The sequence below is a fragment of the Rattus norvegicus genome, chromosome 20 (assembly GCF_036323735.1).
Source record: "Rattus norvegicus strain BN/NHsdMcwi chromosome 20, GRCr8, whole genome shotgun sequence".
Lineage (NCBI taxonomy): Eukaryota > Metazoa > Chordata > Mammalia > Rodentia > Muridae > Rattus > Rattus norvegicus.
This window is the reverse complement of record NC_086038.1, coordinates 31,115,704-31,134,226: the sequence shown is the minus strand read 5'-3', so window position 1 is coordinate 31,134,226 and position 18,523 is coordinate 31,115,704. Positions and strand designations below refer to the sequence as shown.

At 40.7% G+C, this 18,523-nt stretch overlaps 1 protein-coding gene across 1 annotated transcript in view; it reads left to right on the top strand.

Moving 5' to 3' along the window:
- Positions 1-574: 574 nt before the first annotated feature.
- The window catches only part of Ddx50 (DExD-box helicase 50), a 29,299-nt gene continuing 11,350 nt past the window's right edge, over positions 575-18,523 (top strand). Inside the window, exons 1-8 of the mRNA NM_001013198.2 lie at positions 575-765; positions 4,591-4,878; positions 8,518-8,593; positions 8,934-9,112; positions 11,021-11,138; positions 11,250-11,435; positions 11,884-12,029; positions 16,191-16,340. Of these exons, the coding sequence (NP_001013216.2) occupies positions 679-765; positions 4,591-4,878; positions 8,518-8,593; positions 8,934-9,112; positions 11,021-11,138; positions 11,250-11,435; positions 11,884-12,029; positions 16,191-16,340 (1,230 nt within the window). The 5' untranslated portion in view covers positions 575-678. The remainder of the gene's footprint in view (positions 766-4,590; positions 4,879-8,517; positions 8,594-8,933; positions 9,113-11,020; positions 11,139-11,249; positions 11,436-11,883; positions 12,030-16,190; positions 16,341-18,523) is intronic.

Genomic DNA, 18,523 nt, shown 5'->3' with positions numbered 1-18,523 from the left:
GAGCCATCACTTGACGCTTGCTTAAGAGGCTAACGTCCCTGAGGCGGACCCTCTGCTTCAGACCCACTCAAGCCTGCGGACCCCAGGAAGCCTCAAAGTTAAAGCCAGGGCACGGGTCTCAGTGGGAAGCCGTTACGAGCTAACGCTCCACCCACTGCGGGGGGCGGGGCCAAGGGCTGCAGTTTCCGGCGGCGAATGGCTGGACGGCGCGTGGCGCTCCCGCCGGCCTCAGCTCGTGCTTGCCCACGAGCCGCTGCGTCGCGCGTCAGCCCCTCTTTCCCCGCCGCCTGTGAGGGGGCTGCTCGAGAGCTGCAGGGCATGCTGGGAAAGGAGGTGTTCCGAGTGGGGGAGGGAGGCACTTGGAATTCTTCGTGCTGCGCCGGGACGCGAGCGTCCTTCCTGGAGATTGGCCCGTGCATCGGGGAAGCCTGTCATTTCAGAGCACGGGCGGGCCCATCGGAGCCAGTCACGTTTTCATTGGCCGAGGGAGGCTGCGACTTTCTAGGAGAGTTTCCTCCCGGAGAGTTCGGGCTGCTTTGCTCCCGCCGTGAGGTGCGTGGCCCGGAAGTGACGCACGGTCCTGGCCGGCGGCCGCCCAGCCCCCGCTTCCTTTCACGCTATCGGTGGCCGTAGGTGGTCGTGGCCACCGCACCCGGCGGGAGGTGGCGGCGGCCAGTAATGCCCGGGAAACTCCTCTGGGGAGACATCATGGAGCTCGAGGCACCCTTGGAAGAGTCCGAGAGCCAGAGGAAGGAGCGGCAAAAGGTGCGCTGCGGCTGGGCCGCGCCTCCCTCGGGCTGCGCTGGCCTGGGCGGGGAGGGGAGCGGTCTCTGAAGGGGACGACCTGTCAGGACCGGGCGCGAGCTTCCGAGGGACAGCTTCCCCTCGCCGTGCTCGGCCCTCCGAGGTCCCAGGGACCATCCCCATCGCCACACTCCCGGACCTGGAGGAGAACAGACCTAGGCTTCGGCCCGGCTTCCGTGGCACTTCAGCCGGACGTCGGCCTTTGCGCCTGGATCTCTCCCAAGAGATGGGCAGACTTGAGCTCCCATCGCCGTGGAATCTGCTCATTTTCCCTTTCTTCGGCGGCGAGTCCCTTCATTTGGTTTTCCAGGGCCTTCGAAGAGTTGACAGAAAGATGATGGCTTTGCCTATGTGTTGCTTCTCTGTCGCGGTGTCGTGTCTGCAGCAGTCTCGGGAAAGGCTATCCTAGGGTTACAAACCTCCATGATTGGGTAATAGAGGCTTAAGGAATAGTGTCACACAGCCAGGCTTACCAGGGTTTGGCTGTGATGGAGTTCTTGGGGGTTGTATTATGAATAGCCCTTACTGTCAGTATTTTCAATCCACAGGTATTTATTGAGGCTAATTGTGCCAGACTCTTTGCTGAGTTCCAAGGAGCTTAAACTAATTAAGTATGCAAAATGGTCCCTGCCCACCAGGAGCCTGTAGAGGAATTTTTAGAGGCTCTATCCCCACCTCCGTCTGAAAAATAAAAAAAGGAAGAAAAAAACAAAAAGCCCAGAAAAATAGAGGATCTTAAGGTGCTAAGAAAAATGCACAGGTAAAATTTTTACTGGAGACATTTGACCTGGAGGAAAAAAAGAGCTGAGGAGGATGAAAATGACTGTGGGAAAGATGACATTTCATAAAAGGTTTACTCTGTAGAGCGCTAGAGATGAGGGAACACCCCTAGGACTTACCACCAAGGTAAATTTTAAATTTACCACCTATGTCCCTTCCTTCCCTTTCTTGCCACCTTCCCATGAAGTGGGGGCCACTGGCATGCCTGACAAATGCCCAGCGTTGGACTCTATTCCTAACTCTTTTTTCTGGTTTTGTAGAATGTACTAAATTTGGAATTTACTTTTTGAGAGTTCTGATTTTCAGTGCTGGGGTTTAAACTCCACTATAGCCTAACGTTTGTTTTTTTTAATACCATTTTTAAGTGTATAACTTAAAGTGTCGTTAAATGTGATAGGATTGTGCTGTCATGGCCACCATGAACTCTAAGAACCTTTTCATCTTCCCAAGCTGAAGCTCTTTGCCCCTTTGAATTCAAGCCCTTGAATTTTACTACTGTAGGCTTCTAGGGTAGATTATAACTGTAATCTCCTAGCAGTTACTTTAATTTTAGTTCATCTTTAGAAACTCAGTTTTCCTTTCAACTTAAATCCTGCTTCTGACAAGGTCTAAGTAATGATTTTTTTCTAACCAGACCAGTGTACAGTAATCTCATTTGCCTTTGAGGGCTTGTCCCACTGTTATCTTTGTGATTGGTATTTTTATGTGCTCCTTGTAAAGTTAACTCTTCTTTATATGTCCTGAAATAGTTTCCAAAGATTCGTATCTTTGTGTATCCCTACATTTCACTATGTTCTTACATGATGGAAGCTTTCATATTGTAAATTCTCCAGAAATATTATACTTGTTAATTGCTCTTCATGACAGAGAAATAGACATTTGGAAATGGAATGGAAAACCAAATAGCAGAAATAGAATATTAGGCTAACGCTGGCATTGAGATGAAAATAATTCTAGAGTGGCTATGTTGAGATAGGGAATTCAGGTTCTTAGAGAAAGCATGAAAATGAGAGTCCAGAAGTGTGTGTTGACACAGTCTTGAGCTTCTACATAAGGGTGAGAAGAATATACTCAATAAGGTTGAGAGCTAAGAGATAGGCGGAACAGAGCTCAGGAAACAGGAGGCTGTCAGGTTTGAGCTCCAGTAGGGAGTAATGTTAGCTCTTAGCACTCTAGGATGACACAGGGTTTGCACACAGAGGTGTGACATTGACTTGCTCTATCATCTCCCTAAAGTGCAGGGCCCTGAAGCAATCCAAAGTGCATGGATGACTCTATAATCCTGTTTTTCTTTAGGACTTATTCTACTTTAGGGAGCTGTGGACTAGTGCAGTTAAGTAAAGATCAAATGATGTATATTTTAAAAGACTTTTTACATATTCCATACTATTTATGAGTGAAAAATTTATGCTAAAGAACTTCAAAAATTGTTCCAGCATTGTGAAACTTGGAACTTTGGTGCTTATAGTTTTTAGTGAAATGAAGTACTGCTGTCTAATTTACTAGATAGCCCTGAGGCAAGTGATTTATTTGACCAAGTGATTCTAAAGGACCAAGTTTTCAAATCATTTTTTGTGGTCTAAATAAAAAACCAACTTGTCTCCAGTTTGGTATTTTAAAAACGAAAACTTTTCGTGTGTATGGGTATTTTGCCTGTGTGTGTGAGTGAGTGTGTGTGTGTGTGTGAGAGAGAGAGAGAGAGAGAGAGAGAGAGAGAGAGAGAGAGAGAAAGAAAGAAAGAGAGAGAGAGTATGTGTGAGTGAGTGTGTGTGTGTGTACCATGTCCTCTGAGACCACAAGAAGCTCTCATATCCCCTAGAGCTACCATGTGGGTGCTGGGTTTGAACCTGAGTACTTTGAAAGAGAAGACAATGCTCTTAACTGCTGGGCCATCTTTATAATCTTATTTTTGCATTTTAGAATTGAAGTTATGGAGTAGTGCATTGGTGTGTGACTTTTTGTTGTTGTGTTAAACACAGCTTATTTTCAGTGCTATAGTCCTTCATGGAAGTATAACAATTGGTTTGCGTGAATGACTTTTGATTTTTCTTGAGCTATCAGTTGTTTTCAAGGAGAGCTATGTCTACTAACTAGTATTCATGCACTTGGAGGTGGAGGCAGGCAGATCAGGTGTTTCAGGCCATTCTGCGCTACATGAGCCCTTGTCTCGAAACAGAACAAATAATTCAAGGAAGACACGTGTTGTGAAAAGCACATAGACTTTCAGGTCAGACAGGGCTGCATTCCATCCCTTCCACTTCCACCTGCAGAGTAGCCTTTAGAACCAATTCTGTTTCTTCATCTTAAAATGGCAAAGATAATACAGGTTCACCATCCCTTATCCAAAATCATTGGAGCTAGATGCATTTAAATCTCATAGGCTGGAAAGCGCTAGAAGGGTGGGGACCTGCAGCTTCAGTGTAACATGGATGGTCGTACTAAACGGGATGAGTAAAGACAGTAAGTTGCTTCACATTGGTTGTAGTTAAATTTGCCATCAAGTGAATTCAGGTCAGATAAGGTTCTATCTCCATATAAGTTACAAAAACACTTTCGGTTTTCAGAGCTTTATGGATTTCGGAATTTCGGATAAGGGATTATGGACCTGTACTTCCCTGATAGGGTTGTTATGAAGATTAAAACAAGATAAGACGAAAACATTACACAATAATGGGTAGGTACTCAATACATTTTTTACCCTTTTGGAGATGTTAGAAGTTTTAATTTGTATTTTTATTTATAATTTTGAGGCTTTGTTTTTTTCCTGAGGAGGAACTATTTACTGTCCTAAAAATATTCAGATGGGCTTAGAAATGTTCTAGAGACTGAATCTTGAAAAATAGAAGCAGGTAAGATGCAGACTTCGGCATTACTAACCAGTCTGGATTTCTTGCAGGTAGAGTGTTGGGTGTAACTGTAGGTTGAGCTTAGCTGGTTGGGGAGTCATATTTGAGCTTCTTTGGGATCTTAGAAGGAGAGCTTGTCACTGTTTCTTTTTGTCTACAGAATGATAGAAGGAAGTCAAGGCACCATTCTGAATCAGAGGAGAGAACAGAAACAAGAGAAAATGGTGTTACAGATGACCTGGATGCTCCCAAGCCCAAAAAAGCTAAAACGAGAGAGAAGCTAAATGGAGACACCAAAGAAGGACTTAGATTTTCAGATGAATTTTCCCCATCTCATAAGTCAAGAAGAAAAGACCTGCCAAATGGAGATGTGGATGAGTATGAGAAAAGGTCTAAACGAGTGTCATCCTCAGAAAACTCTCACAAGTCAAGTGATAAAGCAGATGAGGTACGTGGCATACTGTGTTGCATGTGGTGTCTTTGATCTGTGAGTTCATTGGATTTGATTGTGTGCTAGTCTCTGCTTAGTGGCTAGTGTTCTTATTTGAACCATAGGACCCGTATGGCTGAAACCTGAGCCTTTCCCTTTGGCCCTTGTTTCTCTCATTATGCTGTCTTTTTCTTAATAAACATTGTCTTTGTGTGTAGAGGTCAGAGTATAATTTGCAGGAGTCGTTTTCCCTTCTGCCATGTAGTGACTCACATTAAGCTTGGCAGCAGCTACCTTTCACTGAACCAACTTGCTACCACCCCAGCTCTTTTGTTTTATCTTTCTTGAGATAGAATTTCTCTGGATATTAAATTTTGGGATATAAGTAGACTCTACTCCAAGACCTACTGTAGTTGTGTTTATTCATTTGTTTGAGATGGGGTCTCATTATAGTAGCCCAGGCTAGTCTCAGACTTCCCAGAGAGCTGAGTCTTTGCTCCCCCCCCCTTTTTTTTAAGATTTATTTATTTGTTTTATGTAAGTACATGGTACATTGTCATTGTCTTCAGACACCAGAAGAGGGCATCAAGTTCCATTACAGATGGTTGTGAGCCACCATGTGGTTGCTGGGAATTGGACTCAGGACCTCTGGATGAGCAGTCAGTGCTCTTAACCACTGAGCCATCTCTCCAGCCCTAGTCTTTACCCTCTTATCACTGTTTTCCCAGTGCTCAGGTTACAGGTTCATATCACCGTGGAGAGGTTTTTTTTTTTTTTTTTTTTTTTTTTCCGGAGCTGGGGACCGAACCCAGGGCCTTGTGCTTCCTAGGCAAGCGCTCTGCCACTGAGCCAAATCCCCAACCCCTTGTTTTTATTTCTTGAGACCAAGTGCCACCTTGCCCAGTTGTGCTGGGCTTATATCTGCTGTATCTTTTAGAATACTTTCCTCTTTTTTTTAAGATTTATTTATTTTATGTATATGAGCACACTGTCGCTGTCTTCAGATACACCAGAAGAGGGCATCGGATCCCATTACAGATGGTTGTGAGCCACCATGTGGTTGCTGGGAATTGAACTCAGGACCTCTGGAAGAGCAGTCAATGCTCTTAACCATTGAGCCATCTCTCCAGCCCAGAATACTTTCTTTTTAAAACAACTTTTTTTCCCTCTTAAGTGTATGAATGTTTTCTTTGTATATAGATATGTGCATTTTTGATGTGTATTGAGGCCAGAAAAGGGTGTAAGAACTCCTGGAACTAGAGTTACAGATGGTTCTGACCTGCCACATGGATTCTGGGAACTCAGCCTATGCTTTCCTGAGTATTAAAGGCAGGCACTATTGTGCCTGGATTCTTTCTTTGATAAAACCGTATAATCTTCAGATCTGATAATAGCTAGTAATTTAAGTCCACATTAGGGATCAAACCCTGGGATAATCAGGTCAGTGAGAACCATGGATGATTGTAGAAAGACTCTTTGTATTGATGTCCTATGTTTTTCTACTTGTAAATTTATTTGCCAAGAAGCACAAATGTTAATTGAATTTAGTAAGGGCCTACAAATCTGTTTTGCTAGTAGAAAATGTTTTGTTCCTGGGTTTCTTGAAATTTGCCTAAGGCAGTGTATTAAGACTAAACTGTTTATTTGTGTATGTGTATGTGTGTATGCATATGCATGCCACATGGGTGTTGGTGTCCAGGGAAGCCAGAAGAGGGTCTTCAGAGCAATACCTGTAGTTAAAGGTATTGTGAGCCACCTAGCATGGAGCTTCAAACTAAACTGAGGTCCTCTCCAGAGCAGAATTTGTTAAGTGCTTAGCTGTATTTCAAGCCTTGGTTATTTTGCTCTGATCATACTAGATTTCAGAAATTTTTGCTTTTAGTAATTTATGCTAAGGGTATGATTATGCTTGTACAAAGCTACATAAATTAAGTATAATAATGATCATAGCAAAAAGTCTAAATACCCTACATTCTAATAATGAGCTCTTAGTTAAATATGCTGTCTATGCAGTAGAACACAGCTATTCCAAGAGTACACAGGAATGTTAGAAAGATAGTGTATTTTGCTAAGTGAAATTATAAAACAATTTATGTAATATTTTTCCAATTTTTAAAAGGACCTTTTTTAAAATTTTTATTTTTAGGGACAGGGTTTCTTAGTGGAACAGTCTTGGCACTCATTTTGCAGACCCGGGATTAGCCTCAAATTCAAAGAGATCCACCTGCCTCTGCCTCCCAAGTGCTAAGATTAAAGGTATGTGCCACTAGCAAATTTTTTAAAAATTTTTACATGTGTGAGTGTCTGGCCTACCTGTATGTGTACTCTATGAATGCCTTAAAAGGACCCTAGACCCCAGTTTTATTACTTAGAGCATAACTTACTAGTTTCTATAGTCATAATCATGTAGGTTTTTTTTTTTTTTTTTTTTTTTGTGGTGGTGGTGGTGGGGTTTTTTTGTTTTTTTTTTTTTTCTTGTTTTTTTTTGTTTTTTTGGTGGTTATTTTCAAATTGAAACTTGAGGACAATTTTATTTTAAGAACTTATGTATTTAAATTTAGTCCATTACTCTTGTACAAATAGGGAATAACTGAAGGTTCCAAAAATTCAAATTATAGCCAGGTTGGTAGCGTATGCCTTTAATCTCTGCAATGGAAAGGCAGAGGCAGATGGATCTCTGAGTTTGAAGCCAGCCTGGTCCTCAAGTGAGTTCTACACCAGCCAGGGCTATGTAGAGAGATCTTGTCTCAAAGAACAAAAACAAAACAGAATTAAAATTATACAAACATGTGTCTGTGCACACACACACACACACACACGACCAGTAATATGATATGCATCAATAGTGGAAATAGCTTTTCCTGGTTTTGCAAGATCATTTGAATAAGATCATAGAGACATCTAGCAGATTCCATCAAAAAATCAAAAAGGAAAAAAGGGGGGTGGGACTAGCCAGATGTGGTGGCATAATTTCAGTACCCAGGAGGTAGATGCAGGTGGATCTGTGAGTTCAAGGTCAGCCTGGTCTACAGAGTGAAACCCTGCCTTGGGGTTGAGGTGAGTTTGGGAGAGTAGAAAAATGGCTTTGTGGTCAAGAGTACATGCTGCTCCTAGAGGACCCATGTTCAGTTTTCAGCACCCACACTGGTCAGCTCACAACTGCCTACTACTCAAGTTCTGTGAGTCTAGGAGACCTGATGCCCTTTCTGGCCTCAAAGACACTAAAGGATGAATATCTATTTTGAAGCTATTTTATGGGATTGGGCATGGTGGTGTATGTTTTTAATTCTGATACTTGGGAAGCAGAGGCATGTGATCTCTATAGAGTTTGAGGCAACCCTGGCAAATTCCAGAACAGCCGTGAGTGAGTGAGAGGGGTGTGTGTGTGTGTGTGTGTGTGTGTGTGTGTGTGTGTGTGTGTACACATAAAAAAATTAAGTTTGCTACTTATAGAAATACTTAGTCGGGTACAGCTGAGATCACAGTAGTCCAGAGGTGTAGGCAATCAGAATTGAGGACCATCCTTTGCTGCATAGTGTGTTTGAGAGTAGCCCAGGCTATACGAGACACAGACTGAGAAGCCTTCTCTTTGCCCCTCAAAATGATTAAAAAGTAATGTGAACTATAGTATTTAGAATTTTGGTTTCATTTTGACAGACTCTAACACGTGAGCAAAAGGAAGGAGCCTTCTCTAATTTCTCCATTTCTGAGGAGACCATAAAGCTTCTGAAAGGTACTGTAAGTTTCATGAAAAATGTGCTTCTGATTTTATACGACTTTGGTGCCTTTTCTGACAAAAAGGAGAGTACAAAGATAAATAGTCCCTCTTTTTAATTGCAGTTATTTCTACATCATTCTTTTCTTTGTTCTGATTTGTTTTAACTAAAAGAATTACATGTGTTTGTCAAATTAGACCAGTTTCATTCTAATTCCTGTTTGGGGTAGGAATAACTGTAAATGTTACTAAGTAGTGTGGCCATAGGCAGTCATGGAGGAATAAGGACTGTCATTTTCAAATGAATTTATTTTCTCCTAATGCTAGTCACAAATTGTAATGAAATCTCATTTTACAGGTCGAGGGGTAACATATCTCTTTCCTATTCAAGTTAAAACCTTTGGCCCTGTCTATGAAGGAAAAGACTTAATTGCTCAAGCCCGGACAGGAACAGGAAAGACATTCTCTTTTGCCATACCCTTGATTGAAAGGCTCCAAAGAAATCAAGAAACAATTAAAAAAAGCCGCTCACCAAAGGTAACGGTTATTAAGGGAGTAAAAGCTCCTAAAATCATTGAAGAGGGACAGGAACAATAGTAATCTTTAGTAATCTTTTGGGTTTGGTTTTTGATTTTTTTTTGGGTTTGGTTTTTTTTTTTTTTTTTTTTTTTTTGTTTTTTTGTTTTTTTGGTGCTGGGATCCAACCCAGGACCTTTTGCATGCTGAGCTCATGCTTTCCCACTGAGCTGTATGCCAGACTCTGAAAGGATTAAACTAGGCTCAAAGTCAGCTATATCCTTTCCCTTACACAGTCATTGCTCCTTTTTCATAAGGTCAAATTTTGATTGTTCTTCAGATAGGAAAATTTTAAGCAAAGCTAAAGAAGATTAGTTAATAAGCACAAATTTAGTATCTCTGGATGTTTAGATGTCTTCCATAACTTTGTATTATGAAGTCATTTTACTTTATAGAAGTATTTATATTTAGTATATTTGGTAACTTTTCTCCTCATCCTTGACCTTTGCTTTTTAATAATGAATTTTCTAATGAGGTATTCACTTGGCGATTCAGTAAATATTTAGTATTATTTCACAGGTTGACTATATTACATCAGTGATATCCTGTTATTAGGTACTAGAAATATGTTTTAACTTATTAATAGTAAAAATCAACAGAGGGAACTAGTAAAATTCTAGTCTAAAATTTGACATTTTTAGAACCTGTGTGCACTTTAAGGTTTATAACAGTGAAGAAGAAAAGTCATCATAATGACTTGAACAGGTATGTTTGTGCTTTTAAATATTCCTCATGTTACTCTATGAGAGCAGATTCACATGTGTGTGAGCAGGGTGACATCAGACTGGCTTGGGATCCACTATCCCACATCAGGTGGGCTGTGTTGGCTTATGGGATAAATCGTTTTTCTTGGTTGAAATTTGCAGGTAATGCAGTAGTCTTTACACAATTGCAGGTAATGCAGATGGGAGATAGCTGCACCTGCCTTAGTCTGTTAGAAGGTGTTTCTGAGATCATGGCTCCACCAATTCTAGCTATTGGTTCTTAGGCAAGGCTTACAGCCTCACTGTGACTCAAGTTCCATGTCTGTGATGAAATTGGGATACTAATGCCACCTCATCTGTTTTTCAAGAGAAAATTCACTAATTCACTGGTCAAATTTACTACTTCATAAAGTGCATAAGCACTCAGTGTGTGAACTGTCTTTACTCTGACAGATGTGTTTTGCATGCTTGTTCTGTACTTGCTCACTGCACCAGGGAATATGGTGACGTGCCCGTCAGAAACTTATGTATTCATGGACCTTACATTTGAGTAGCGGAGCTAGACAGTCAGAAGATAATGTGCCCATTCATATTCTCTCTCTCTCTCTCTCTCTCTCTCTCTCTCTCTCTCACTATTTTAGGGGAGTAATATAGAAAGAAGGGGATATAGAGAGAAACAAAGGAAACAAATCATCTTAAGAGGCTTGGGACCCTCATTAAGTGCTCTCTCTTTCATATTTTGTTTTTTGAGATAGGTCTCATGTTAGCCCAGGCAGGACTTGACTTCACTATATATTTGAAGACAGTCCTTTTGCCTCCACCTCCCAAATGCTAGGATTGTAAGAATACATTACCATGCATGCTAACTGAACTATCTCCAACCCAGAAAAGTGTCTTTGGATAAAATGTAGTAAATATAAACCTTTCTTGTTGTTTTTATTTGTTTTCTCTGCCCCCGAAACCCTAGGGCTAGGGATAAAACACAGTTTCTGCATGCTAGATGATTGTTTTGTCATTAGCAGTGCCCCCAGCTCTGTCTTTAAGAGCTTATGAAGTTAGTGGTGAGGTTCTTGTGGTAAATGCGGCCACTACAGAAATGTCCCTTCAGGTTGGTTATGTCAGTCTTTAGAAAAGATGTGTCTTTCTTTTTAAACTTCTTGCTCAGGTACTCGTTTTGGCTCCAACAAGGGAATTGGCAAATCAAGTAGCCAAAGATTTCAAAGATATAACTAGAAAACTCAATGTGGCGTGTTTTTATGGTGGAACATCATATCAAAGCCAGAGTGAGTAAATATATACAATAGTCCAAAGTTGAACTAATTTTAAAATCTAAAGAAATAATGTAAAAGCATACATTTGCTCTTAACGTATTCCTGGTGTTTCTTTCCTTACAGTTAATCAAATTCGGAATGGTATTGACATCCTTGTTGGGACCCCAGGACGTATCAAAGACCATCTGCAAAGCGGCCGTTTGGATCTTTCAAAGCTTCGCCATGTTGTACTTGATGAAGTAGATCAAATGTTAGATTTAGGTTTTGCTGAACAAGTTGAAGATATTATTCATGAATCCTATAAATCTGGTATGTCCTGGCTGAATAAGCGCATTAGCAGCTGCCTTTTTTTTTTTTTTTTTTTTGGAAAGCTTGTGAATTCATTTCATAAATTTTCACCTTGTCTCCTGGTATTCTAACAAAATTAAAGTTATTTGGATTCCTTTCTTTAAAAAAGAAAGTATAGCGCATATTCTGAATCTTGTTTTGATGATTCTGTAATCTTCCACGTAGATTTACTAACTCATCTTAGCCATTTCTTGCATTACTGTTCTTTAAGTTCTTACTTTTCTTCCTTGTTCAGTTTTCTTTTTGTTGGACATTTAATAGCTGCATTGAAATTTGTATGTTAAAAACTTGCCCCAAGTTTATAATTTTTCATTTTTTTTGTTTTGTTTTGAAGCTTGGGGTGATTTTTAAAAGCTGGCTGCATCATGGGACATTAAGAAAACATTTGAATTCTTTTTGTTTGTTTAAGATTCAGAAGACAATCCTCAGACCTTACTTTTTTCTGCAACTTGCCCACAGTGGGTATACAAAGTTGCAAAAAAATACATGAAATCCAGATATGAACAGGTTGACCTTGTTGGAAAAATGACTCAAAAAGCTGCAACCACTGTGGAAGTAAGTAGCTTTGCCAGCATGTAGATTTTAGCTTTTTAATTGGTGTTTACTTTTGAAATTTGATGAAGCTAAACTCAAGTTTGAGGTACCTCTTCAAGCCTTACCTCTTTTCCTGCCTTAGTAAGAGATACTGTACTGCCGCAGACCGTGCCTTAATGGTCTGCACTTGCTTAGCATTTATGAGGCTGTAGGTTCAATTCCCAACTCTCAAAGGGGAAAAAAAAGGTTCTGTATAGTTTGAAACTGAGAAACAGGTAGAATGAATAGGAGTGTCGTGAATGTGTAACAAGGAAGGCCTGATGAAAAAGCTGCTGTGGAAACATTCCAGCAGTGTTTATTGCTCTAGAGGCCAGGTATGATGGTGTATACCCAGGAGGCTGAACCAGGAGGATCCCATTAAGTTGAAGTCAGCAGAGGCTATGTAGTGAGGTACAAGTTAGCCTGAATTACAGTGTGACAAGTCTGAAGAGTTGTCTGAAAAACAGTAATACATAAAAAAGGAGAGAAGGAAGAAAATAATGCAACAGAAGGCTGTTCTTATTAATGGAAAAAGAGTATTTATTACTGGAATCCGTGAGATGATTCAGTGGGTAAAGAGTGGATAAAGGACCAAGCCTGATGACCTGAGTCAAGACCTATATAATGAAAAGACAGAACTGACTTCTGCAAATTGTCCTGACCACCACACATACACTGTGGTATGCAAGCAAACACACACACACACACACACACACACACACACACACACACACACACACAGTGTAATTAAAACAAACCTTTGAGTAGTATTGAGTTAGTTAGCTTTAGTTAGCTACAATTTAGCAGGAGAAGGAAGGAGGTGCTCAAGAAGAAAGTAGGAGGGTTAGGGATTTAGCTCAGTGGTAGAGCGCTTGCCTAGCAAGCACAAGGCCCTGGGTTCAGTACCCAGCTCCGGAAAAAAAAAAAAACAAACAAACAAAAGAAGAAAGTAGGACATACTGGAGGATGGGTGTGGGCTTCCCTGAGACAGTTGCCAGGGAAGGCTTTTCTAAACAGATGTCAGAAGAACCCTGAGAGAAAGCTTGATAATGTGACGTCATGAGATGAAAATGGAGAATGTGTATAAGAAAGAATTAGAGGTGCTGTGTGCAGTTCTTGTGACGATAAGGTATATGCTGCATCACTTTGTCCATCGATAGGCAAACAGATGGCTAGAACAGTAGATAACCCAGAGTACGGGGCAGTAATTGATCTAAGTGATAAACCAAGTCAGATGGGTTCAGTTCCAGCACCGCAAACAACGAATTAGAGAATGCTGCATATAGAATCATATGTATACCAACATGATTATTTCTTGAAATGGGGGCAGTGCAGTGCTAGATAGTCAGCGGAAGGTTTGTGTATCTTGTAATGTTAGTGGTTTTACAATGAGAATGTAAAATGTACCAGTGAAGAATAATTTAAGACATTTGCAAACATATTCAGAGATTGAATGGCATAACACATAAACTATTTTCTAGGCTTTAACCAGTTTTATCCCCCTCATATTTTTCACTCCTGCATCTCAAGTATTACTAACCATCTTTACATTATCACACAGCTAAGGCTAGCTGCAAACTCATTTGCTAACAGAAGGTGACCTTTAACTCCTGATCCTGCTGCCTTTATCTCCCAAGTGTTGGGATTATAGGCCAGTGCTGCTACACTAGTTGTCTATAGCACTGGGAATTGAACCCAGGGCTTCATGCACACTAGATAAGCACTCTCCCAACTAAGTCACATCCTCTTACCCAACCCTGAGTTCACCTCCTACATCTTGAGATAACAGGCATGCTTGCAACAACACTGAGTTTGACCTTTTATTTGTATAAATTTTTGCTTGCTTCTAAGGCTTAAATCTTCTAGACTTGGAGCTAGATGGGAACTAAACCAAGGGTCCTCTGGTAGAACAATACGCTTTTTTAACTACTGAGATATCTCCACAGCCCTGTTTTGTTTTTGAGAAAGCATCTCACCTTAGCCTTGGTCTGGTCTGGAACCTCCTTTGTAGACCAGGCTGGCTTTGAATCAGGTTGCCTGCCTCTGCCTCCCTAGTGCTGGTTTTGAAGGTGTGTACCACCACACCCAGCTGTTTGTTGTTGGTTTGGTTTTTCAAGATAGGATTTCTCTGTGTAGTCCTGGCTGTCCTGGAACTTGGTTTGTAGACCAAGTAAAAGAGTATGCCACCACTTCCAGCCCAGCTGTTTGTTTTTAGGTCAGTGTCTTGATGTGTAGCCTAGGCTGCTCCATGACTTGTCATCCTACTACCTTACTTCTTGATTTTGAACTGTTGGTGTGCTTCCCCTCCCCGCTTTGTACTTTTTGTTTAAAAAAAAAAATGGTGATTTATCTTAAAGTCTTAAGTGTGTCCCTGCCATGTTACTTCACTTGTTGGTTAAATGGCGGGTTTGGTCTGATTCAGATTGTCTTTCTCTGTTCTTTTTCTTTCTTTCTTTCTTTCTTTTTTTTTTGAAGTAGAGGAAGAACAAGATTTTGTTATAAACAAATCTTAGTCTTTATCCTTTTTTAATTTGCTTGCAGGTAGTCTATAACTGCCATATCACATTTATATATATTTAATGCCAGGCTTGGTGGTATATACCTTTAATTCGATTATTGGTGATGAGAGGCAGGGGGCTGGGGGAGGCATAGGTAGACAGATTTGAGTAGCCAGTTCCAGGACATCCTGGGCTACTTAGTAGGACAATAGCCCTAACAAAAACAAAAGCAGGGAGAGAGGACTGGAGAGATCACTTAGAGTTCTTTTGTACTGTGTGCATTTGGTGTGCAGACATATAGACAGGCAAAACATCCACATGCATAAAATAAAAGTAGATAAATCTTACAAATAAATAAAATTATATATACCCATATAACAGGACCAGTGAGCTGGTCCAGTGGGTAAAAGTGGTGCTTGCAGCCAACCTGATGATGACCTGGATTTGATTCCTGGGACCTGCATGGTAGAGAGAGAACTGACTTCACAAGTTTCTGTCTTGTTCTCTCCATATACGCTGTGGCTTGTGCTCATGTGCAAACATATACAGTACATAAATGGAGGATAAGCTGAGTGACAAAGGAGAGTGCAGTTTAACCTCTACATTTTATTTGTGAGGTTGGTAAGCATTCAGACAGGTTGAGTTTTATAGTGAGTATACTTAAATGTGTATGGACCTAGCATGTAGATCCTGTTAATACTTTATTTTCATTGTTTGTTTGTTTGTTTGTTTGTTTGAAACTGGGACTGGAACTTAGATGTAGTTAAAGATTGCCTTGAGGGGTTGGGGATTTGGCTCAGTGGGTTCGGTCCCCAGCTCCGAAAAAAAAAAAAAAAAAGAAAAAAAAAAAGAAAGATTGCCTTGAACCGATCTTTCTGCTTCCACTTGAATTGCAGCCCCTCCCCTGTCCCGCCCTCCAATCTTCTTTTAAGGTTGGATCTGGCTATGTACCCTGGGATGAGCTCAACAGTCTCAGTCTCCTAAAGGCCAGATAGCAGCCAAAAACTGGGCTACACCTAGCTTAATGCTGTATTTACTGTATTACATACATGTCCATCTCGAGTTTATTTTATTTTAGTTTTTGGTGCTGAGATTGACTTCAGGGCCCAGTCTTATGTATAATTCAGTATCATTTAGTATTATATTTAGGATCCATAAGCACAATTCTGTCTCCTTGTCCCAAAAGGCAGCTCTTGGAACTTAGTGAATCATTCCCCATTCTGCCTTCTCCTAGTTGTCCCTGGCAACAGCTAATCTTTGTCACTAGAACTGTTATGGATATTCATATAATTGTAAATACATACAACATGATACTTTGTTCCTTGGGTAAATATAAACAATACTTATTTTCATTTTCTCCAGCCTCTAGGGATTGGCCCCAGAGCTTGTGCATGTTAATGAAGTGGTCTACCATCCAGTTACACCCCTAACCCTTCTGTCTGTTTGGGACTGAGTTTCACTCATAGACTGTGCTAGCCTTGAGATTATTGGCCAGATGTGTGTCACCAGTCCTGGGTTATGCAGAGCTGGGATCTGACTCAGGACTAAATCTATGCTAGCCACACACACTGCCAGCTGAGCTTGCATCCTCAGGTTCTTTAAAAGATGACTTTTGATAAAATACATATTTTGCCTTTTCTTGAAGCATTTGGCTATCCAGTGCCACTGGTCCCAGAGACCAGCAGTTATTGGAGATGTCCTTCAGGTCTACAGTGGATCTGAAGGGAGAGCTATTATCTTCTGTGAGACTAAGAAGAATGTTACTGAAATGGCCATGAATCCACACATAAAGCAGGTAAGCTTTTTGTAGGCTTTTCCTAGATAATGGAGATGTATCACTGGGCAAAAATGCACGTTGCTCTTTGTAGACCAACATTGACAATCTTCCAAATAGAGGAATTTAGACTGACATTGTAGCAAAATTTTTTCTCCTATACTAAGTCACAATAGGTTTTTCCCTTCTGCTAACAATCAAACCAGGGCTCTCTGCATGTTAGGCAAGTACTATACCACTGAGCTAGCCCCATGAAATCTGAAAGTCATAGTAAGATGCTGCAGAGATCCCTCCCCTGCTAAATGTACATACTGCTTCCAGAGGACCCAAGTTCAACTCCTAGCACCCACATAAAGAAGCTCACAACCTGTAGCTCCAGTTCCGGGGGGTCCTCTTTGGGCAGCTATACTACTCATCTTTATATGCCTAGACACAGACACACATACATAGCATTAAAGTAAAATAATCTTTAAAGTAATCATCATAAAATGTATATAATAATATTAGGAATTCTGTCAGTTTTCATTAGCAAAAATTTAAGATGCTATTTTTGTGTGTATGTGCATATAAGCATGTATGCACAGGCCCAAAGAGGCCAGAGGAGGAAATCAGATATCCTGCTCCATCATTTTCCACCTTAGTCACTTGAGACAGGTCTATTAATTACTAAGCTAGTTAGCATCATTCCCTCAATGATCGCTGTCACCTGTCCGCACCATACTCCCCCAACACTGGTATTATAGGTCTGAGCACGGTCAGTTACACCTGGTCTTTCACATTGCTCTTTGACGTTGAACTTAATCCTTGAGCTTATGCTCTTACCCAATGAGCCATCCCTTTTACAAGACATTTGGAATATGATGTAGAAAATATAAAAGTTGACAGAATCAGTTTTAGTTGGTAAGAATCAATAATATTTTAAACTTGTGTTACAAGAATGAATTATGGGTGGGTGTGGCTAACATGTCAAAATCTCTGAATTAAAGGCCATCAAGTTGTATTCTGATCTCCACAGGGTTGCACTCCATGGCCTGTACACTCTCATGTATACAAAATAACTGAATAACTATTAAAAAATGATTGAGAAAAAAATCAAGCAATCAACCAACAAACAGAAATATTGCCTAAGTATTTTATTTATACACTCACAAATTAAACCTCCAAATAGTCATTCCGTATACCAACTAAAAGTAACTCTGACTTAGTAATGACTAGAAAATTTCCCCAACATTTTAGAGGACATGTACATGATGTCATACTCTTCTCTGATAAAAGAAACAACTACAGGAAGTGGTTGTTTCATGTAACCAGTGCTATTCATGGAACCAAAAAAAAAAAAATTCCAACCTGCCCATATGTAACAGATTTCATTAGCATGTAGTTTTTTCTGTATTAATAATTTACAAATCAAGACCCAATATGTCTATAAATATGGAACTACTGAGCTTCATCTTCTGAAAAAGAATGGACAGTTTCTGTTTTTTTAGTAAAAAGCAATTTCAAATTGAGACTATTTCACCTTTGCCTCTTTGCCAGGACCAAGTCTTGTCTTTCTGATTCTAGTTCATAAGAAATCCCGATTCTCCACTGCTCTCTAGCACCAGCTGTTTGCACCTACAAAGCTGCTTGGTTTGCCAACATCATCTTTTCAGCTTTCTCTTGCTGTCAGATAAAGATTTTGTTTTGTGGGACTGGAGAGGCAGTTTAGTGGTTAAGGTCATTTGCTGATTTTTGCAGAGGACATGAGCTTTGTTCCCAGAACTCATAGTGGGTCACAACTGTTTGTGACACCAGTGTCAGGTAATCTACCCCCTGCTTCCAAAAGCATCAGGCATGCACATGGTGTACACACACACATGCAGGCACTTAGATGTACACATAAAATAAAAACACTTTTTAGAAAGATATGTGAGTAAGTAGGCCAGGGATGGTGACATGCTTGGGAGGCAGAGGCAGGTGGATCTCTGAGTTTGAGGCCAGCCTGGTCTACAGAGTTGAGTTCCAGAACAGCCAGGCTACACAGAGAAACTCTTGAACAAACAAACAAGGTAAGGGTGTGTACACCATGGCAGCCATAGGCTCCCAAGTATCTGGATTAAAGCTACCATACTGACTTCAGGGGCCTCCTCTTCCTCCATGGAAGTTTGTTCATGATACTGTTCTCCTTACACTCAGTCCGTTGTTCCAGGATGATGTTCACTTGT